Here is a 20,094-nt window from a genome sequence, read left to right as displayed (position 1 = left end):
GCATTTTTGTAATTTCCACTCTTCTAACAGTATGAAAATGTACACAGATATCTGATTTTGTAACCAGATATTTCTCCATCAACCAGTAAGGCAGAGTGCCTAACATCATATTGTGGATCATTTGTTGCCTGGTGGTGACAGTGCAGTCTGATGAGATGAGGTGATAACATTATGCTAATCTGTATGGCTGGAGATTTATCACGGGGCCAGATTAGCGTGGCTACAGGTTTCCTATAGGAAGGCGAGCATGAGCTCAACACAGAGGAGCAACTTCTGCCTTCTGCCATCTCCTCTTCTCTCTGCAGAGCAAAAAGATGCCCAGCAACTGAGTGCAAGCAGAAAAGAACAGGATTTCTTGAACATACTTTGCAATTTTTTTATATAGCTAGAAGACAATGGCTCTCTCACACTTAGTGGTAACTGAAAGAAAGCATTGATGCCATATTGTCTGGCCTATTCCCTCAAGGGATTTCTGAAATCCTTTCAAAATATATCCACCCCTACAAAGAGATGTGCAGTTGTGTTATTTCTCATACAGCTACTAATTTGCATCTATAAATAACATTGTGCAGATTCTGGGAATGAGAAATACAACTTGGTGAAAGTAAAACTGGGGTGGTATGCCTTTTAGATGCTTCCAGGTTAGATTTAAACTGAGTCTGTCTTCCATGTGGAAATACTGAGGTAGGGAAACACCACCCAAACCCACACAGTTTTGTTTGTAGGGTAAGGGGGAGAGAGAACCTGTCTGGCTTGGCTCAGCAGTAACTGGCTGATCTTATAAGTTTGTTCATGGCTTGTAAAATCAGTCTGTGCTACTGGTCTGATCCTTAATCAGCCATGTGCAGTGAACTGCAACCCCTGAATGTGTTTGGTGGTACTGTTTTATAACAATCTAGAGTGAACTCTCTTCCTTATTGAAATATCAGTAAGTTTGAGAAAGATGCTTGAATTTCGTAGAAAGTGTAGAAGATAATTAATTTTTTGACACTGGACTTGGAGCATGAACTGAATTGCCAGCAAGTGACTCCTGAAGTTGGAGCAAGGGCCACTAAGATGATGAAGGAACTGGAGCATCTGTGAGATGAGGAGAGATTGCAAGAGCTGGCACTGTTCAGCCTGAAGCAGAGAGGACTCAAGGGGGTCTCATCAATGTCTATAAATGCCTTGTGGTGGGAGGGAAGAGAAACAACCAGGATCTTCTCAGTGTTGGCTGCTGACTGGGCAAGTAGCAGCGGCACAGAGTAGAACACATTTTTCTACTGTGAAGGGTGGTCAAAGACTGGAGCAGATTGCCCAGAGAGGGGACCTCCCTCTCCTGGGAGCAAAAGTTTTGTTGTTTTGCTCTCAAGCCTATATTAACTTACTAGTTACACAGCTTGACTTCAGTTTTCTTAATGTCTGATAGGTTATGCTTCAGTCTTCATTACTGTATGAATATGAAGCGTATCTTAACAATTTGCCTTCTTTTCTCTCTCCTGTCTAGGTTCTGGGAACGCCTACAAGGGAGCAAATTAGAGAAATGAATCCAAACTATACTGAATTCAAATTTCCTCAGATTAAGGCACATCCATGGACTAAGGTGAGTCTATATGATCTGAATAATAAAGACATGGGCTCAAAGTAAAAATTCAAGGAGTTCAGTTTGGTCAGTGATTTGGTGGTTTTCAGTCTAAACTGGGTGCCTTTGAATAAGCTGGGGACCTGCAAACTTTAGATGTAGCTGAGGAGAAGAAGGTATTGAAGGAGTGCACTGTAATGTATATTGGTCTGGGGCTTTTGAGGTTGCCTATAGGTGGGTTATTTTTTGTTTTAACAATGGTGTCTGTGTGTTTATAGCAGATTGCAATATATCTGCATCCTGTCATGGTATAAATTGATGTGCACAGAAGTCACACAGAAATGAGAAAATGTTCCAGTGATACATATGACACTTTTGTAATACTGTTACATATTGTGAAGAGGGCTGACAGTCACTGTTTTAACTGCTTCACTCATAGATAATATTCTGTTTGTACCTCCTGTAGGTTTGCTGTTGAGGGGGGTGTTTTTTCTTGGAGTTACTTCTTAAGGTTTCTTATTACCTAGATTTCACAGGGAGACACCAATGCAGTACATGCAGACAATATTATAACCTCCACAATCAAAAAGGAAGCTGCTAGCATGGAAACAAATATATTGCTACACAATTAATAAGTCTTCCACATATCAAGGAATGATGAATATTTGACTTGGGACAGAGTAACAATCATTTAGTTAGCCTCTTGGGTGTGGAATAAATTAAATATTGTGTCTGAAACAATTGAAGCCTGGGTAGTTAATGTTTTATTTTTGCTGCTTGAGGAATGTCTGATATAGTCATAGGGTATTTTCATCATATCTCAACACTCAGGTTTCCTTCTGCTAAGAAAGTAATATCTGTGCATGGAAGGATTGCATCCTTAGCTGAACACATGGTCAGGTCAGATTCTTTTGGACCAAATGCTCTGTTGTGATAGAAACTCTGAATAAACTAATTAAAGCTAGTTGATAGGAGACCATGTACATGATAGGTACATGTTAGGGCAGGTACTACATGTCAGTATTTTTGCGACAGATTCTCCAATGAGTCATGTACCACGTGAATTCTCCTTTTCCCCACTAATTCCTTGTTTGCATTTCCATATCAGACTTATTTTCTGTGTGTTGGTTAAGTGATGTATAATAGTATGGGAGCCTAGTAGATCCAGCAAGGCTTTATGTTAACAAGGGAAAAAAATTAAGACAGAAGTCTCTGGGAGCAGTCTCTTCTGTTTTGAATTGCATCATGATAAAAATCACAAAAATAAGTCCAAAAACCTTGTAGCACTGAATATTAGAGTTGCATCTGAATTCCTGCATTAAAGATGTTTGGATTAGAGGGGGTTAAATTAATATGCAGTGGAGTAGAAGTGCAGAGATGTACTGTAGAACACAGTTAAGCATCTGATCTGTGCAACTCATCTTATGCCTGAATAGTCTTAAGAATCATCTGTGTGCACCTGATGGTCTGTTAGACCACGGCAGAGATCTTTTGGCAAATGGAAGCTTCAAGAAAAGACTGAGGCTTCGTTCTATTTATAAAGAATGCTTTTAGGTTGTTGTAAAGGATCACAAGTGAAATTAAGTCAATTACAAAGAATTGAGAGGAGCTTGCCAGAAGATCAAATCTGCATTCTCCATTAGCGCACAATTAGTTTTGAAGAGTTGTGCTTGCAGCGTAGCTTCTCATTCTCGAGTCATTCTGCACACAGCTCTTCCTCATGTCAGCTGGGTGTAGAATAGGATTTAAACCAGTTAATTACAATTGGGTTACATGATACTTCATTTATGAGATCTGTACTTATTATGCAAATGCTAAATTAACAAAATGGATTATCCAGCATGGTGTTGGCAATGATGCTTATCTTCTCAATGTATTACTTCTCAAGATCCTTCCCTTTCGACATTTTGAACATGTTGAGATGTGAAAGATTTTAGCAGTAATATGTAGAATTGGTGTTTCTTACCCAGTTGAATTGGGATAACATCTGATGACATGTTAGTGAGCATATGCAATCCTCTTGGAGCTTCTGTATCTTAGAATTGAAAGGTGTGTGAGGAAAAACTTCTTTAGAGCTCTGGCTTTGAAAGAAAAGGAAGGACTAAAGAAGTGAAAGTGCAAATATCGTTACTCGTTGTTTGGTTTGGGGGTTTTTTTGTTACAACTGTGTATGTAACTATAGTCCTACAGGTAGTTTACAACAGGACTTGAACTTTAGGTTGCCACTTCAAAGGCACAAATCCTTGCCATCTAAGCTAAAGAATTATTGAAGATTACACTAGATAGAAGGTCGTTATTTTTGTGGAGTAGTTATGACCAGAGGATTCAGCAGACAGAAGTTAAAGATGTTTTTTGTGTGGAAAATCTTCCAGGCAGCTAGTTATCAGCATGTTTGAGAGAGAATTACTGAGAATATAGTAACTCCCAGGTATAAGCTCTTGGACACAAGAGCATTCTCCTTGTTGTTTTGTGGTGTTTAATATAATGTGTGTTTGTCAAAGTCGAGGAGTTTGTAGGTCCTAGGAGTTAATTTCATGCAGTGGAGATGCCCAGTATGCAGTCTGTAACTGCTTGCTTCCAGGCTGGTAATCTATACAAAAGTAAGGTCTTTGGTTTGCTCTTGTTTTCAGGGAACTTTCTTGGTCTGCAAAAGTGTGTGTAGAAGGCAATGAAGAATTTTCTTTGGAAGCTGTAGTATCTATAAGTTGCATCTGAAATTCTGTGGTGCTGACTTCGGTTGGATGTATCTGGTTCTGGTCTGTTCTTTTAGGTATTTCTGGCAGGCATAAGTATGTTACTTTCCTACTCAGTATTGCTGTGGTGGTGTAATCTGCTGCATTTGCTGTTACATGCTAGGTGAAGAAGAATGGTGGCTGGTGCTATAGTGCAATGAAATAAATTCTGGGTTTTTCAAAGAGCCAGAGAAAGATTGGATACAGACAAGTCCATGAAGGAATATTGTTTCACAGATTCAGTAAGTTTCAGGCTGAAATTGGAATTTTGAGCACAAACTTTGTGGAAATTTGAAGTCCCCTTCATAGATCCATCTTAGACTTTTTAGTAGAAGTGGATTGGTATCATCCTAATACAGTATTGATAGGCAGTGAGATGTAGTAGTGTGAAGAAAGAGATCTCAAATTAACAAGGTTTAATCTTTAACCATTTCTTCATAGATTATGAAAGAAGTCAAAAAAACTCTAAAAAATATTTTTCTGTGCTACAGCAATAATATGAGTGTACAGTGCAGACTATTTGCAGACTGGTTTTCAATCTGTTGACCATTTGAGATTGAAGTACTTTTGTAACTTAAGAGCTGTAATCTCTTGTTATAAAACATACAGAGGCCTCTCTCTAATCTCCAATATGGTTCTGTGTTGCCCAAGCACCTGTGTGGTTTTATACCAGTTTATGTGCATGAGGCAGATGACAATGGGAGTTCAGCATGTCCCTGGCTAGCCAAAGAAAAGAGAATCCAAACTTTCCAGGAATCTTTCAAACCATTCTTCCGAAACAGGACTTCTCTGTTTTTCTCCTCTGGCACCCCGACCCTACAACCTCAGTCTTAAAAAGAGGAATCCACGACATTTTAGTTCTTTGGCCAGGGGGTCCTCTTCAGAATACCAGTGTGTTGAATTTAGTAGTGCAGCTGTTCTTTTCACCCAAACCTCCCTTTGTTTTAACTTCACATTTTGTATTAATAGAGGTGCATCCTATGGCTTGTCTGCCTTGCTCTGTGAAGTAAGTAGCATCATGTTATAAGAGAAGCAATTCTTTTGCTTTCTGAATAGCTTTTGACTGACTGATAACAGTCAGAAAAAAATAGATAGGCTTTTAGACACACAGTCATGTCTTCAAGTATATCTTGGGTCAGAAAACCTGCCCAGTTTTTCCAGTGTTACCAACTCATCAAATAAAAGTTACTATCCTTTCTGGAGATTTTGTCGCTGTCATTTTTACTAGTCAGACTTTTGCTTGTGTCTTTTAGCCACCTAAACTCCTTGAGCCCTCTCTGTTCTTGGAAGTGCAGTCTGATCTGTGCTACTAATCTTTATACTTGTTACTCTTCTTCCGACTAAGCTTCACCTATAGCGTATAACTGTGTGACAGGAAGGCCAAGGAGAAAATCTGGGATCAAGTGCAAGATTATAAATCACAGGGCTGTTGAAGTTCAGCTTTGGCAGTGAGCTTTCTCTGAAGCTTCCAGCCCTTCTGGAGGGGGCAGAGACAGAGGGACAGCTGACAAAAGGTCTGAATGCAGGCTTCATGAGCTTGTGGTAGATGGACGTTGCTTACCATGGCCCCATTACAGCTGGCCTTTATCCTAGCATTACTCAGAAGCTACTTTCAGATCTCAGATCCTTGGGGTGATGACAAACAAAGAATGTGCTGTGATTATTTCCAGAAATACATAAAATGTTTGTCTGTGATAGCCTGCCTTTCCCCTTGCATCCAGCTAGTAAAGGATCTCATTTGACTGAGATTGTAGTAAATGTAATATAAGTACTTAGTTAAAGCCCCTTCTGCATGGCGGAAATTACTTGTTTGTATTTTTTTCCCCCACCCAAGGATACTGCCACATGTTTGCCGGTATAAGGGCAGTATAATGAAATATGTACATATATATATATACATATACACATATATATACATGCTGTAAGCATGCCCATGGTTCATGATGGCAGAACAGTACAACAGGTTGTAACAGCAAAGAGAGTTTCCTTTACTCGAATCTTAACCTCTGCCTTGTCTCCATTATATAGACATGGAAGCAGTTTCCACTGCAGGCAGCTCTTAAAAATAGACAGTGAGTTTCTTCAGTGTGCTGTGGTTTGGTGGCCTTTGTTTCTGATCTTCTGAAAATACTTGCAAGATGGTTCAAACATGCAGGCATTTTTTAAACGTACTTCTGATGAGATAAATTTGAGTATACTAAAGAGAATGGCTTGATTTGCCATCCCCAACTCTATGGTAGCTGAATAGGTGTTGGACTAATAATTTTCAAGTCAGCACTGAGATGGAAAAGAGTCATTTATCTGGCAGTGGAAGAGAGAGAGAGAAAAACTGTCATGTCTAGATTGGTTTTGAGCATCTCTGCCCTTCTGCTGTGCACTCTTGTGGATGAATACATGAGGACTTTTCTCTGCAGCACTTTGCCTTCACCATGAAGTTGTGGGACAGTAGGGCAGGGTTCCTCCCAGCTTTGTAAGCACTTCCTTTTTTTTTTTTGTTTTTCATTACTTTAACTGTTCAGAGTGCTTTTCTGTCTGTCTTCAAGTCAGCAGAGGAAAACAGTGTCTTAAGATGAAACTAGAGATTGTAGCTCATCCCTTCTAGCACTTTGCCAAAGCAATTGGCCACTTCTGGCTGCAGCTGAAGTTGTGCAGAATCATGATTGGCTATATTATAGAGTAGCTTTGGATATTGACTTTAGGATCTGTATTTCTACCTGTATTATGAAATCATTTCTGCTAATACTATAAAATACTTGCCAAATATTTTAGTCTCTGTATCCTCGTGTATGTGTGTATTCTTTGTGTGTCTATTAGCACACTAATCACTTTACTTTGAGTATTGAATATTTCTGTGCTTGTATCAGACAGTCCTGTCGTCTTCCCCACACTCTAGGATTGGGATGTAGAGGCTGGTCTCTCTCATGAGCGTGTTTTTCCACTCCCTAGAATCAGTTTCATGTCTTCATCCTGTCCTACTCCTGCTCTCCTTGTTCTTGTCTAGTTCTTAAGCAGATTGTTTTGCTTGTAATGCTTCCAAAGTGACTGCTCATACTGCAGATTCAAGGAAGAATACCAAACAGTAAAATGGATAAACAGACAGCTCGTTTTGTCACTTCTAATTATGACTGATGACAAAAGAAAGCAAAAGCACTTTTGTCGGAAATCTTGTCAGTGGACTTGCATTTGAATTCAAGCTGAAAATGCAAACTCTTCTTTCTGAGATTGGGGTCTGATCTTTTGTAGAGATACAAAGGTACAGTGGAGATGAGATGTCTCTTTGGTTGCAGTTTCATCATTGGCATTGAGTTCATCATGGAGCAGGGTCAGTTCTTCACCTCCCACCTGCATATTCCTGATACATATTACAGTTTGCATAGTAGCAAAAACCTCTTGAATAACACAAATGTTCAGGATTTGCATCACCTTCTTTACCTGACTGACCATTAAACCCAGACTGCAAGGGTTGAGACAAGGGCAGATGTGCATGGCCAAAAGGGCAGAACTGTCCTTTCCAGCACGAACTGGAGGTGATTTGTACCTGTTGTGAAACCATGCCCTGACCTCTTTCTAAAGAATGCAGTTCTGTTTTTCACTTGGTGTGTAATGACTTTCCAAGCAAAGAGTGGAAACAGCTCTGCAGGAGACTAACTTAAGAGAAAAAACCCCAAGTTTTTCTGGCATTTTCATGTTTGCCAGCTCCTTTTGTAGTAGCAATGATTTTTGACAGTGTAAATCTCTTATCTCTATCTAAAGCATAAGAAAAGAAGCCAGGTTTGCTGGGTGGTAAATTACCCTGCCTCTGCCCAATTTGTGTGCAGTAAAGAAAGTATCGCTTAACAGTAAGTGAGCGAGCACTAATTTAACATTAAGAATTGATTTCCATCAGTGCAACTCAGAAATCAAATGTGAAGTTTAACATGTCTTTTACAATGTACCATCTGTTTAGCCATCTCATTGCAGCACATCTGTCTGGGCTGTTCATAGCGGCTGTCCCAGTGAGGGTGAGAGCACTTTCAGAAATAAATTTTTGGGGGTTCTGTCTCAGAAGAAGGGGAGCTGTTTGTTCTGCTTAGCTTTATTGCTTTCCTCTAGAGCTCAATAGAAGAAGAGCACATGCACTGGGTAATAAATGCTAGCTCATTTTGTCTCTACCAGGTCCTCAATGGAAGGAGCCCAGTAACAAGTGTGTGGTCTCAACAAGAAGTAGCTTTGGAGACAGGTTCCTGGTCCCGTTCCCAGTTCTGTGTTGGCTCATTTGTAAGCCACTTAACCCTTCTCTCTTTATTTCATTTTCCCCCGTCTAAGTGCCATCTGACTGGGACTCTTGATTAATAAGGCATTTACTGTTTCCCAGCTGCTTTTTAGAGAAAAACATAGGGGGATTTAATCAGAGATGGAAGTTGGGGGGCTTATATATATTTTTAAATCACTCCCAACACCAGTGCCTCTTTTGTGAACTTTTTTTAACCTTCATTTTTATCATGTAGGTTTTATGCACGTCAAAATAGCCAAATGTCATATTTCAGAAATCCCAATCTGAAATTCTCAGGCCTTTGGAACAAGACCAGTCCCAAGGGCAGAACTTCTGATGCACCTTTGGGGGTTTTTTGTGTCAGGTAGAGCCCAGTGCATAAATTGCTGTCTTCTGTGTCTCTTCCCTCTCCTCTTGTATTTGTGAATGTGTCGCGTTTATCATAAACCTTATTGTGTTAAACTTGATCAAAATACCGCTTCCTATCCTAAGGTCATAGTAATTGTATTGTGTGATTGCATTTTTAAAAAGTTGATTTGAGGGTTGTGTTCTACATCTGGTGACTTTGCTTGTAAACAGTGCAAGCTTTTGGTTGAAGGGAGGAGCTTTCTCTCTTACCTAATGTTCATGTGCCATAAAAAAATGTGCTTACAAACCGAAAGGAGATGTGCACAGACTGTCAGCCTTGAATTGGTGGCGTGGGTGGTTCTTGGCAAAGCACATGAGTCTGAAGCTGGTGAGGAAATTTTTAACCATGGTGTCACCAACTTGATGTGTTAGCAACAGATGTCATTTTCATAAGCCTCTGCTCTCTTAGGGAGCGCAGCACGCGGGCAGTATTCACAATCTGCATGCAAAACGCACAGTGGTTGATGGCATGAAATCATGCCTTTTAATATACACTGGCTGGAAGAGCACCTTGGTGTCACATTGTGAAGCTTTGGCTTTGGGGCTTAATTAGACCAAGACGTGCTCCGTGTTGTGCATGGAAAGTTTGTTTGAAGAATGTCAATGAACTGAAAGTCAGAGCAACTATTCTGGTAAAACAATACTTAGCTCTTGCCCCATGTGGTTTTATTTGAGAGCTGAATGCTGATGTGAGTGAAGTGAAATAGGAGAATTCTGTGCTTTCCATCCTTTTTCTTTTGTCTCTCCATGTGTGCAAAAAAATAAAATTCAGAAGGGGCATGAACTCTGCTACACTGGTAGGAACTATTTCAGATTAGTAAGGTAAAATGTGACCACTGTGCTGGTGCACAAAGACTTCATTTAAATTCAAGTCACTAGGGGATGAGAGCCACATAGTGCACCAGGGGCATTTAAGCCTGGCAATCGTTTTTGAAATGTTGAAGGTGGTAGTAGTTCCAGAAAAATAAAGGGGGAGTAACTTTAAAAAAATTGCACTGATAGCAGTGCAGCTTGAAAAGGAGAGAGGAGTATGTCTGCTGACTAGCTGTTATGGTCTGTCTGTGTTTGAGCATCACCAGCATGCCTGAACAAAGAAAGAACTTGCACTGGTCCCTCAGCTTTTTGGTGAGGTATAGATTTATTGGGGGAGGGAAAACCAACAAAAGCACCAAAAGCTGTGGCTTTGGATGAGTCAGCATTTCCCTTTGACATGATCATTCAAGAGATTTTTTGTAGCTCATCCAAAAAAAATCCCAAACAAACAAAAACCAGCAACCTGGGTCTCAGCCTGAAATTCATTTGCTTTGCAGAAACAAGAGGTTTTGAGTTATTCAAGTGCAAATTTTCCTTCAAGAATATTGTATGTAAAGCCTTTTTTTTTGCATTTGTTTATCTCCAAAACAGGTTCATTTTTTAAAATGAAAACTTGAGCCTTCGGTCCCTGCTGTGGACAAATAGCCTTACACAAGGTCTTGTTTCATTTTAGAAAAATGAATTGTTGCGCCGGTGGGGTAGTATCTGATTGCTTTAAAAGTTCCTGTCAGTGTTTTATTTTTGATTTGTTTTTGTTGGGTTTTTTTTGTTTGTTTGTTTGTGGCCTTGCTGTGCCTTTTGCCCGGCCGTATTTAGTCTGCATACTAAATGTTAGTCCGCCCAAACACTTTGTGCACTTAGCTTTTTCCTTTTTTTTTATTTTCCTTTCTCCTTTTTCTTTCTTTTTTTAATTTTTATTTTCTTTTGCTTTCACCCAGATGTATTTTAGACCAAGACAGACTTTGCTCCGATGGGCCGGATTTTAGTCCGTGCACTAAATTTTAGTCCGCAGACTAAAAATAATCCGCGGATTATTTACTAAATTGATTCCCTCACTGAGAACTACAGAGACTTTAAACTCCTGCTGAGACGTACGTGCGAGGGCTTCGTGGCTCACAAGTCCCACTGTCTATCTGTCCTCCCACCCCTTCCACCACAGAGCATCAGCCCAGCATTGCCTTGGCATCGATGCCCCGTGGCATGGAAGTGCTGGCGTATCCGTTGCCGTGGGCGGCAGCTGCTCGCGTAGTTCTCGGTGGGTGAATTGGGCAGCTTTCCCGGTGGAACTGTGTTGAATGGGAAGAGCTAAAAGACTGCAGAGGGTTTGGCTTTTATTTCTTAGGGCATTATTCAAAAGGGAGGTGGGAGGGACAAATTGAGGGGAAAAAAAATTTCTTAAGTAATGGGTGCGACGGGTATGAGGGGGAATAAACCCGCAATAGAAAGAAATTCAGTCCATACCCGCACTCCTGAGGTGGTACGTCCAGTTCCTGAAGAATCCTAAAGAGATAACGCCAGCAAACAAAATCCAGTGGCGGGGGAAGTCAATCCAAAATGGAGAATAATCCGCGGCGGCCTGAGGTACTCATAGCACACACAAATTAAAAGTATCCAAATTTAAAATACAGATCTTTGATTTTTACTTTGTCTTCAACACAAATTATAAATTGCTAGGGGTTTGGGTTTTTTGAAAAAAAAAAACCAAAACCATCCAAAAGTTTACATTGTGTGTCTGAGACAGATTTACAAGTGGGATGAACCTTTGGAGACAAACTAATCTGGCCACACGGTTCTGTGGACGTTTATATCCAGGACCAAGGACTGAAAATTCTTTGGGAATTTCAATTACCCTTTTAGTTCAAGTTAGAGTTTTGATTTCAATTTTTTTTATTTTTTTAGTAAATGCACTGGCATTGGAACATAAATTTCATATAGAAATGTTTCTATACTATGCCTCACCATTGCACAATCAATTTTTTGGCATACACTGTGGTGAAGTTGGACTTGCTGCTATGGAGACTGATGTTTAAAGTTTCTAATTGTATAAACATTTACTATGTCCCCCACACCATGGATTTCTTATAATATTGGCTATATTTTTCCTTGCTGGACTATTCTCTTTTGGATTGACTCCCCCTGTTTGGATTATTTCACTGCATTATCATCTTTAGGACTCGTCAGGAACAGGACATTTCACCTCAGGAGTACGGGTATGTACTTAAACATTTTTTCAAATTACTAGGCCTAGCCTTGTAAAAAAAAAAAAAAGAGAAATGCTAGAAGTGGAATATTTGAGTTCAAACCGCATCTGTGAGGTAGCAGCCAGGCAAATGTTGTAACACAAGGTGGTAGAGATGAGATGGGCACAGACCTGTAACTTGCTTCATGTGGTACTCACCACTTGTTGCAGGGAAAGCCCTGTGAGGCCTTCTCCTTCCCCCCCTCCGCCCCCCTTCCTGGATTGAAGCAGTTAGGGCAGAATTCAGGAACTATCTATCCCAAGTGACTTAATTCCAGATATAAAGGCAGGCTGAGCAGTTCATACCAGGGTAAACCCATGGTAGGGTTTCACGGACTTGAAAATGAGGAGTTTAAGAGCGGACAAGCAAGTACTCCTTTTACAGATATCAGATTTGTGACTGTCTGCCTACTAATTTACTCAACATAAGGGCTTGGCTTGTGGTCTTTACCTAAGGAAAAAAAATGGTTTTCTTTTTAAAATCTGTAGTGGCTGTCATGTGAGCTGTTCTGAGGGGAAAAAACACAGCTAAGAGTGAAGTACTTAAGTTTCAAGCTGTGGTAAATCAGTCCTGTTAAAGTATCACTGCTAAGGTGCATGAGGGACACCTCAGTAGTTTTACCTCATTTTAAATATAAAACAACTTCACTTCTGTGGATTTACCTCAAGACATACTCATTTGTGCTACTCACTGTGGGGTGGGGGGTGGAAGGGAGGGAAAGCCACAAGGTTGGCTGGTGTTTTTTTTAATTGGAGACAGTCTTAGATTTTGTTCAGGTCAGGCTGTGTCTTGGGAGTGATAATTGTATCCACTGTGTGCTGTGGCCAGCAATCCGAGCTCTGCAGGCAGCAGGCACAAAGCAGCGTCTGCTGCCCCTTCACATGACCCTACATAGATGGCACAGTGGTCAGCAGAGGTTCTCTGCCAGCAGCGTTAAGCTAAAGCCTTCCTTTTTGTCATTATAGGCCTTGTGCAAAAACATTTTCAGTTTGTTTTGCAATAACCTCATAGTAGGAATAAAGTTAGCTCTTCTTATACCTGGCTCCTTGACTCCCTGAGTCAGGATTCCTTGCCATACAAGTTAGTACAGCACACACTGCAGCAAACCTTAATGCTCCTGACCCAGACGGGCACCAAGGGAATAAAATTTCAGTCCCTGCAGAACTTGACATTTGTGTTTGATTCTCATGCAAAAGAGCATATATGTCTGGTTTAAAACCTACCAAAGGAGTGCCTGTGCAAGTTCCTCATCTGTGATTAACTACCATGTCATGCCTTTTTTTTTTTTTTGCTCCTTGGTGCTGCGTGGCTTGAGTTTACCTGCACTGGTGCAAAGGCATTTTGGATTAGCTCAGTTTTCACCAAAAATGCTGGCATCAGAACTTAACACTCGTGCCCACCCTACTCCCTTTTCCCCAAACTGCATATCACCTGCAACATAGCAAGAGGCAAATGCTTGAGGAGGCCATCCAGGTCACGTACATTATTACCTCCTATTTTGCTTATGATGTCATGAGAAAAGAGGATGGGAGTGTGATTGGCAGTGGGTAGAACCATCCTTAGAGGTTTAAAACAAAGCTGCAGTGAAGAACTCCTTTTTGTAATCACTCAAGGTAAAAAAATCTGTTAGAGTAAAATAGTTGGTTTTCTGGATGCAATTTTCAGCTGTCCTTACAAATACCAAATGTGCAGGAATTATCCCAATAAACTTACAAGAGAGACTTGCCAGAATAAGGTCGCAGAAGGAGTAACTTGCAAATTGGAGCTAGACATTTCCTGCAACCCCACCCGTGTTTTCCTTGTTGTTCTCCAAAGTTGAACAGCAGCCTCCATAGCAACAATCTGACCTGCCTGCCTGCAAAAGTCTGTGTTAGTAAGACTTCATGCACTAGCCAGAAAAAAAACCAACCGAGAACTGTAGCGGGGCTTTATTATATTTTTATATTCAGTGAATCCTGCTCATTTCAACCCTCCTCCCCACCTTCACTCCACCCCATATGCATGGCTGGTAGCACCTGTGTGTGTTCATCATGATTTTTGAATGAGTTTCCCCTTCATTCTCAAAGTTGTTTTTCTGAGTGCGCTCTCATGAAGTCTCTTGCTGGCATTGCACCTTCACTCTAGTGCAAGACGTTGCAATTAACCCTTTCTCAACCCCAGGAACTGGATTTTCCCATACTTGCTGCAGGACTTTGATTAGCACAAAATGCAAGTTTCTTCCAGCTTGCTGGGCAGTGAGAGGTTTAATTGCGCTGACTTGCTCCTGGTCGACAAAGAAGTATACCCAGACAACCCCTTTCTCCTTGCTTGTTTTCTTGTTGTTCTTTTAGGTCTTCCGGCCCCGCACTCCACCAGAAGCGATCGCGCTATGTAGCCGTCTGTTGGAGTACACCCCCACTGCCCGCCTGACTCCCCTGGAGGCCTGTGCACACTCTTTCTTCGATGAACTACGGGACCCAAATGTCAAGTTACCAAATGGGCGAGATAAACCTGCACTCTTCAATTTCACCACTCAAGGTAGCCTGAGAGCGTTGAAGGATCACTTCTTTAGGAGGAAGTACTGGGATGAATGTTTGTTGTAATGCAGATGTTACTCCCTTAAAAGTAAAAATCTCTGAGCAGGACTAATGTTATTAAGCAGTTACATAACCGACTGTCCATATCAAAAAGAGAGGAAAGGGACTTGGAGTTACAGGACAGATGCCTGATGCCTTCAGTTCAAATGTTGTGTTGAATTACTGAGGGATGTTATTATTGGATTACATGAAGAACGCTTACATTTGCAGTTCACTGTCTGCAACCTAGCTGATGGCTGTGTGTGAAATATCACAGTCAGTGGACCATGGAGGTTAGATTATCATTTGGAGATGATCCTGCTTCTTCATACCTGAAACACCATAACAAAGTAGTAATGCATATTAGGTTTGGCAGGGAGGTTATGCAAGATAAATACAGAGGCTTTAGTGTCCATCTTTTATGTGCTGTACAGTTCATCTGGCATTTGATTGACCCAGTCATTTAGAAAATGTAAAAATGATGGACAACTAACTTTTTTATTTGAAGCCAGGCTGATATTAAATTTTAAAACCGTTCATGTATTTTTTTCCACAGAAGTCAGAAATGTAAAACTGATATCCCCCCAGAATAGTTTCTCCTGCCAAGACAGAGAATGTGAGAAGTATGGCATAAAAATATGCTAGTAATTAATTTTGGAGCACTTTTCCTGTTGTGTTTTTTGTTTTTTTAAAGTGATTAGCTGCCAATTCTCACCCTGTGGGCAAGAATAGTTCTGTGTGCATTTTCTGTTGAAAGTCTGAAACACCTTTTGGCTCAGTTAAGATCAATATAATTTATCAAACTCTTTGCCCCTCTGCCAAAATGTGAAACAGAGCCCTCTCCTTCAACATGTGGAACCCTTTTATTTAAAAAAAGAAAAAAAAATTGAGCTTTGTATCTGTACAAAGGAATATGTTAAGCTGCCTAGAAATATGCTTTTAGCTTGTTTTAAGTGTCCGCCTTGCAGAAGGTAAATATATTGAAAATACTAAAACATTTCCAAAGCATAAACACATTAAACTGTTCAGGTAAATAGCTTGTGCTTCCAGGTCACTGTCCTCTGTGCTGATTTCTGTGTATGTTGTTAGAAATTTAGTAGTTATGCTACAGGTCCTTCCATGTATTCCTGAATTACTTTTTTTCCCCCCCTTGTAAGGCTGTCTTCAGCAGTTGAAGTAGTTTTGATCCCACTGTCTTAATACAGCTTCACCCCTGTGCTTTCTGAAATTGTTTTGATTCTGATTGTTTTGTAATGACATTAAGACCGGGTGTATCTACTACATGAAAACAAGGTTTCTAAAAAGGGTTGGAAAGCTCTACAGTGAGTCTGTTTAAAAATCCTTAGGGGAAAACAGGTGTATGTATTGGGAATGTGTCCCTGATTCCCCTCAGGCAGTGTAGAAGCTGCCAGGTAAGCTACCCTAATGCTCGAGCAAATTCAAAGCTCCTATTCCCATCCTAAGGAGCTGATGAGCTCCCCTCTTGCACAGTGACTCCTGAGAATGGCAAGTGAAGATAGTTCCTATGGAGCAATTTCCTTAAAATAAAAAAAGCAAGTCATCAACAGGTGCCAGTTGTACCATCTATAAAGGAAAGGCAGGACACAGACTGGTCATTAATGCATTTCCAAATAAGCTGTGTTGCAGGTGACCAGCCAAACTCAAAAAAATAACCAGGGTTGTTTTAAAATACATAAATACATTGCTTAGCGCAGTGATTTCAAGAACTCTGTAATTAATAAATGCACAGCAGTGAGTCTCATGAGGCAGCAGTCCTGACTGTGAGCTCAAGATACACAAGAAGCTTTTGCTGCTCCTGTGACTATTGTGCAGTCCTTGTTCTCTAGTCTTTACCATGCAAGGTCCCATCAAGTTGGCTGATCCAGAGCAGAAATTCCAACTGGGAAACAGATCAGATCATTGGAAATTGGATAATGAATCATGTTAAGTCATGTGTAGTAATTTAAAAAGTGAAGAAAGACATCCTTTTGTTTTGAATGGCATTTGTTTTCAACAGACAATATTACATTTTAGAGTGTTTTATTTGGCTGTATCCAGTTGCCTGAAACCCATGAAGTAGGAGGTAGCTGCAGGAGTCTTAAGGGCAGAACTGTTAGAAATAATAACATAAATCCAGCCGTTAATGCATTGGATTGATTTTCGGAAAGAAATTAAGGGTCACGTCAGTTCTGCTGATCTGGGCACTGGTGCTGGTCAGATAATCTAGAAGAAGAGCAGTGAGAGTATATGGAAGATAAAGCTCATAGTCTTTGACTGCCAGCTATAGCTGTGGAGCATGTGGATGCTGACTTTACTGTAGATATGAGATCTGTGGAAGAGAGTATTATTCTGTATGTTTCTCTTAATTTAAACAACTGTTTAAATAAATATGCCAGTTGGGTTTTGAAAAAATTATTTTGACCAAAGAAGTATCTCCACTAGCCACAGAGCTGCAGTTCAGTAGCTGTTAGACCTGCAAGACGGAAAGCAATTTTTCTCTTAGAAGCTGAATTTTCAAACAATCTGTGAAATTATTGCCATTTCAGTGATTGTGCTGGGTCACAAAAGTTAATGTCACTCCATATTGGCCATTAAAGACTGTAAAATTCTTTCTGTGACTCAGCACTGAGGAATGGTTTTCATGCATCTCTATGACAGACTACATTTTTACTGAAGGGGAGGGGGGTGGAGTGTTTTTCTTTTGTTTGGTTTATTCTTTAATGACCATGGCTTGTGACCTTTAGTTTTTGGGGGTTTTTTTAAGATAGATACAGAATACAAAGTTTGTTATTATGACAAAGAAAACGTGATACAAAAATAATTTTCCCAGGGAATTCTTAGAATTGATATATCACATGTAATGATACTGAAAAAAGCACTGCACCATTTGCCAACACTAGTCATTTTCTTCTGTTTGAGAATGAAGATGATCTGATTTTCTAGTAAAACTGGACATTTTCATTTTTATTCCTTATTGGAGATGTTAACTGGCTGCAAATGGTATGATTTGGTCAAAAGAAAGCCAGAGGGATTCTCCCAGCCGATGTGAATGGGAGTTGGGTCTTGTGAATGAGTTGTGATAGCTGCTCTGTTTACATCATGATATTGAAAACTTGTCTGGATTGCCTTGACTATAATACCTTCTTGCAGCAGTATTCATTGTAATTAACCCAACCTTGAGTTGTATGTTTGATTTGGATAATCAGGCTACAGTTCAACAGCTTATCCAAATACTGTAGGGGAAATCACTGAGGATTCTCAGAGATTCTCAGCGCTCTGTAGACTGCAGCTTTCTCCTCAGTATTGCCATGTCTCATCCTTACAGATGGGATAGGTGCAAAAATACACTGTAACAAAAGTTCAAACAACTTCTCAAGGAAAGCTGCTAACAAACTTCAACCAAAAGAGTTCAATTTACTTTGGTTGCTTCTTGTCTGAATTGACCTGTTCCTCATTCAGAGGACATTCAGAGACATTCAGAGTATTCTGAATTTAAGGAACTTCATACCAAGGAAGATAATGTGGGATTTGAGAAAACAGGAGCGAGGTCAGTCTTCTGGTCTCCGTGAAAGTTTAAGGTAGCTTCAGAGAAATGGTTGCACTTGCATTAAACACAACAAAAAACTAGTATTATTGCCACAGCTGGTGCTGCAAAAGGAGATGTTCTGACAACATCAGATGAGGGAGGAATGAGAATGGGGTTGAAGTGCCCTTGCAAGGGTGTTGTTCTGTCTGATCAACTGGCTCTTTGGCTACAGCAATGTTGGCAGTCTGTAGCTGCATCCTCAAGGCACCACGTAGCACCAGAAGGTAGCAAATTTGGTTTCCTTGTTGTTTTAGCTCTGCTTTTGTTTGGGTCACAGCCCTGTATTGTTTCCAGAAAATAATGCAGGGGAGATAGAAACGTTCAAAAGAGCAAGATAAAGAGTACATTCCCAGTAATAGCAGATTTGGAAAACAAATTTGAAAAAAATACTGAGGGAGCAGCATTTTCTAGCACAAAGCAAGATAGTATTGAAGTTTATGACTGGTGTTCCACTTAGACTCTTTAGGATTCATGATTCTTCCGTTTATTTTTCCATTTAAAGTAGCTATTTGAAAATTCTGCATAACATTATGAATATATGAATTCTGAATTATTCCCACATGAATTGAGGATTTTGTATTTGTACCAGTGCTCTGAATATTGAGGCTTTCTAGGAGGACTAGCTTAGAGCTGAACAGATATTACAGAATAGATTGGATGGGTTGCAGGTAATGTAGCAACCTGGTTACATTCATAAGTGCTGAAACGCAGTGTCAAAGTGTGCGGTAATAAGAGGCTTGTAAACACGTGAGTCTTCTGTATCTTGTCCTCCCAGCAGTAAAGAAACTTAATGTAACAGTTAACTGAGAAAAAAAAGTCACCAAGTAGACTACTGATCCCTTTAGGCCGTGAGTTTAAAACTAGCATTAAAGAAAAGCGATAGGCTCTCAAAAATGAGCCCAAATAATATGAGACTGTGTCCAAAACCCCCTTGCTGACCCCGTGGTGTGATTTGGATGGGTTTCTGTACAGCCTGTGCTATCTGGAGGTCCTCTGTAAAAAGCTGTCTATTCTCATTTCTCCTCCAGATGACCTCCTGGAGCTCCAAAACTCATCAGTCTCCTTCTGTGAGATGACTGTTCACATCCTTTTTACCGGATGTTGCTTTCTCAAGAGACAGCCAGTCACTCCTGTTTCTGAAACAAACAGGACCTGTCTTGTCTCAGCTCGGTCCCACCTTCTGTGAGGCACTAGATTCTCTTGAAAAAGTGCCAGAAGATTGTCAGTTCTTGACAATGTGTTGCCCTTAATCCTCCCACAGTTGTGGCTGTAAAATGCCTATTTCTCATTCTGATGCACATTGAAACTGTATTAGATTTGGAGCCTAGAAGACATGACTGCTTTTTCCTTGGTTAATGTCCAAGAAGGAATGGTTGCATCATTTTGTTGTCCATTTAAAATGCCCAGCTGACCAATTTGCTTTGCCTTTCCCTTTCCCTGTCCTTTTAAAGGATATGTCACCTCTCCTTGGCCTCGCTCAAGGAGATGGCTGTGAGAGATTGGTCTTGGGTTCCTGGGTCCTTGAGAAAAAATGATGCTTGAGTGAGCCAAAGAACTAATTCCTGAAGCTCTTGGAGCAACTGTTCCAGCTGCTTGCTTGCTGAACCAGTGCCCAAAGCAGCACCACTGTTATCAGCCTTCTCCCTGAGACTGATTGCAGGTGGGTTTGTGAAGGGAATCCTTCCAGTGCTTAGAAGCAAACAGCATTATCAGGCCATTGACAAGGAACAGACTTGGCTGGTTCTTTGTTGACTCCCAAGCCAGTGTCTTTCTCTAGGAAATATAATTCCCTTGCACCACTACTTGTAGTTTTGACAGTCTTGCTCTGGAGAATGCCTTGCCAAATATCACTGTGGTTTCCTCTCGCCAGTTGGCAAAGAAGAAAACGTAACGTGACCTTGTAAGGGCATGTGTTTTGCCTGAGGTCACTGTTACAGGGGGAAACCC

The 20,094-nt window shown here is 40.5% G+C and overlaps 1 protein-coding gene across 2 annotated transcripts in view; it reads left to right on the top strand.

Annotated features, from left to right (window-relative positions):
• Window positions 1–20,094, top strand: part of GSK3B (glycogen synthase kinase 3 beta) — a 155,257-nt gene that overhangs the window by 121,517 nt on the left and 13,646 nt on the right. Inside the window, exons 8-10 of one of the 2 annotated variants that reach the window (XM_064644464.1) lie at window positions 1,487–1,582; window positions 11,938–11,976; window positions 14,337–14,523. In XM_064644464.1, the coding sequence (XP_064500534.1) occupies window positions 1,487–1,582; window positions 11,938–11,976; window positions 14,337–14,523 (322 nt within the window). The remainder of the gene's footprint in view (window positions 1–1,486; window positions 1,583–11,937; window positions 11,977–14,336; window positions 14,524–20,094) is intronic. The other variant, XM_064644465.1, reaches the window with a different exon arrangement.

Source organism: Pseudopipra pipra, chromosome 2 (assembly GCF_036250125.1).
Source record: "Pseudopipra pipra isolate bDixPip1 chromosome 2, bDixPip1.hap1, whole genome shotgun sequence".
NCBI lineage: Eukaryota > Metazoa > Chordata > Aves > Passeriformes > Pipridae > Pseudopipra > Pseudopipra pipra.
Note: the sequence above shows the minus strand (reverse complement) of the source record. Positions and strands in the feature narration are given on the sequence as shown.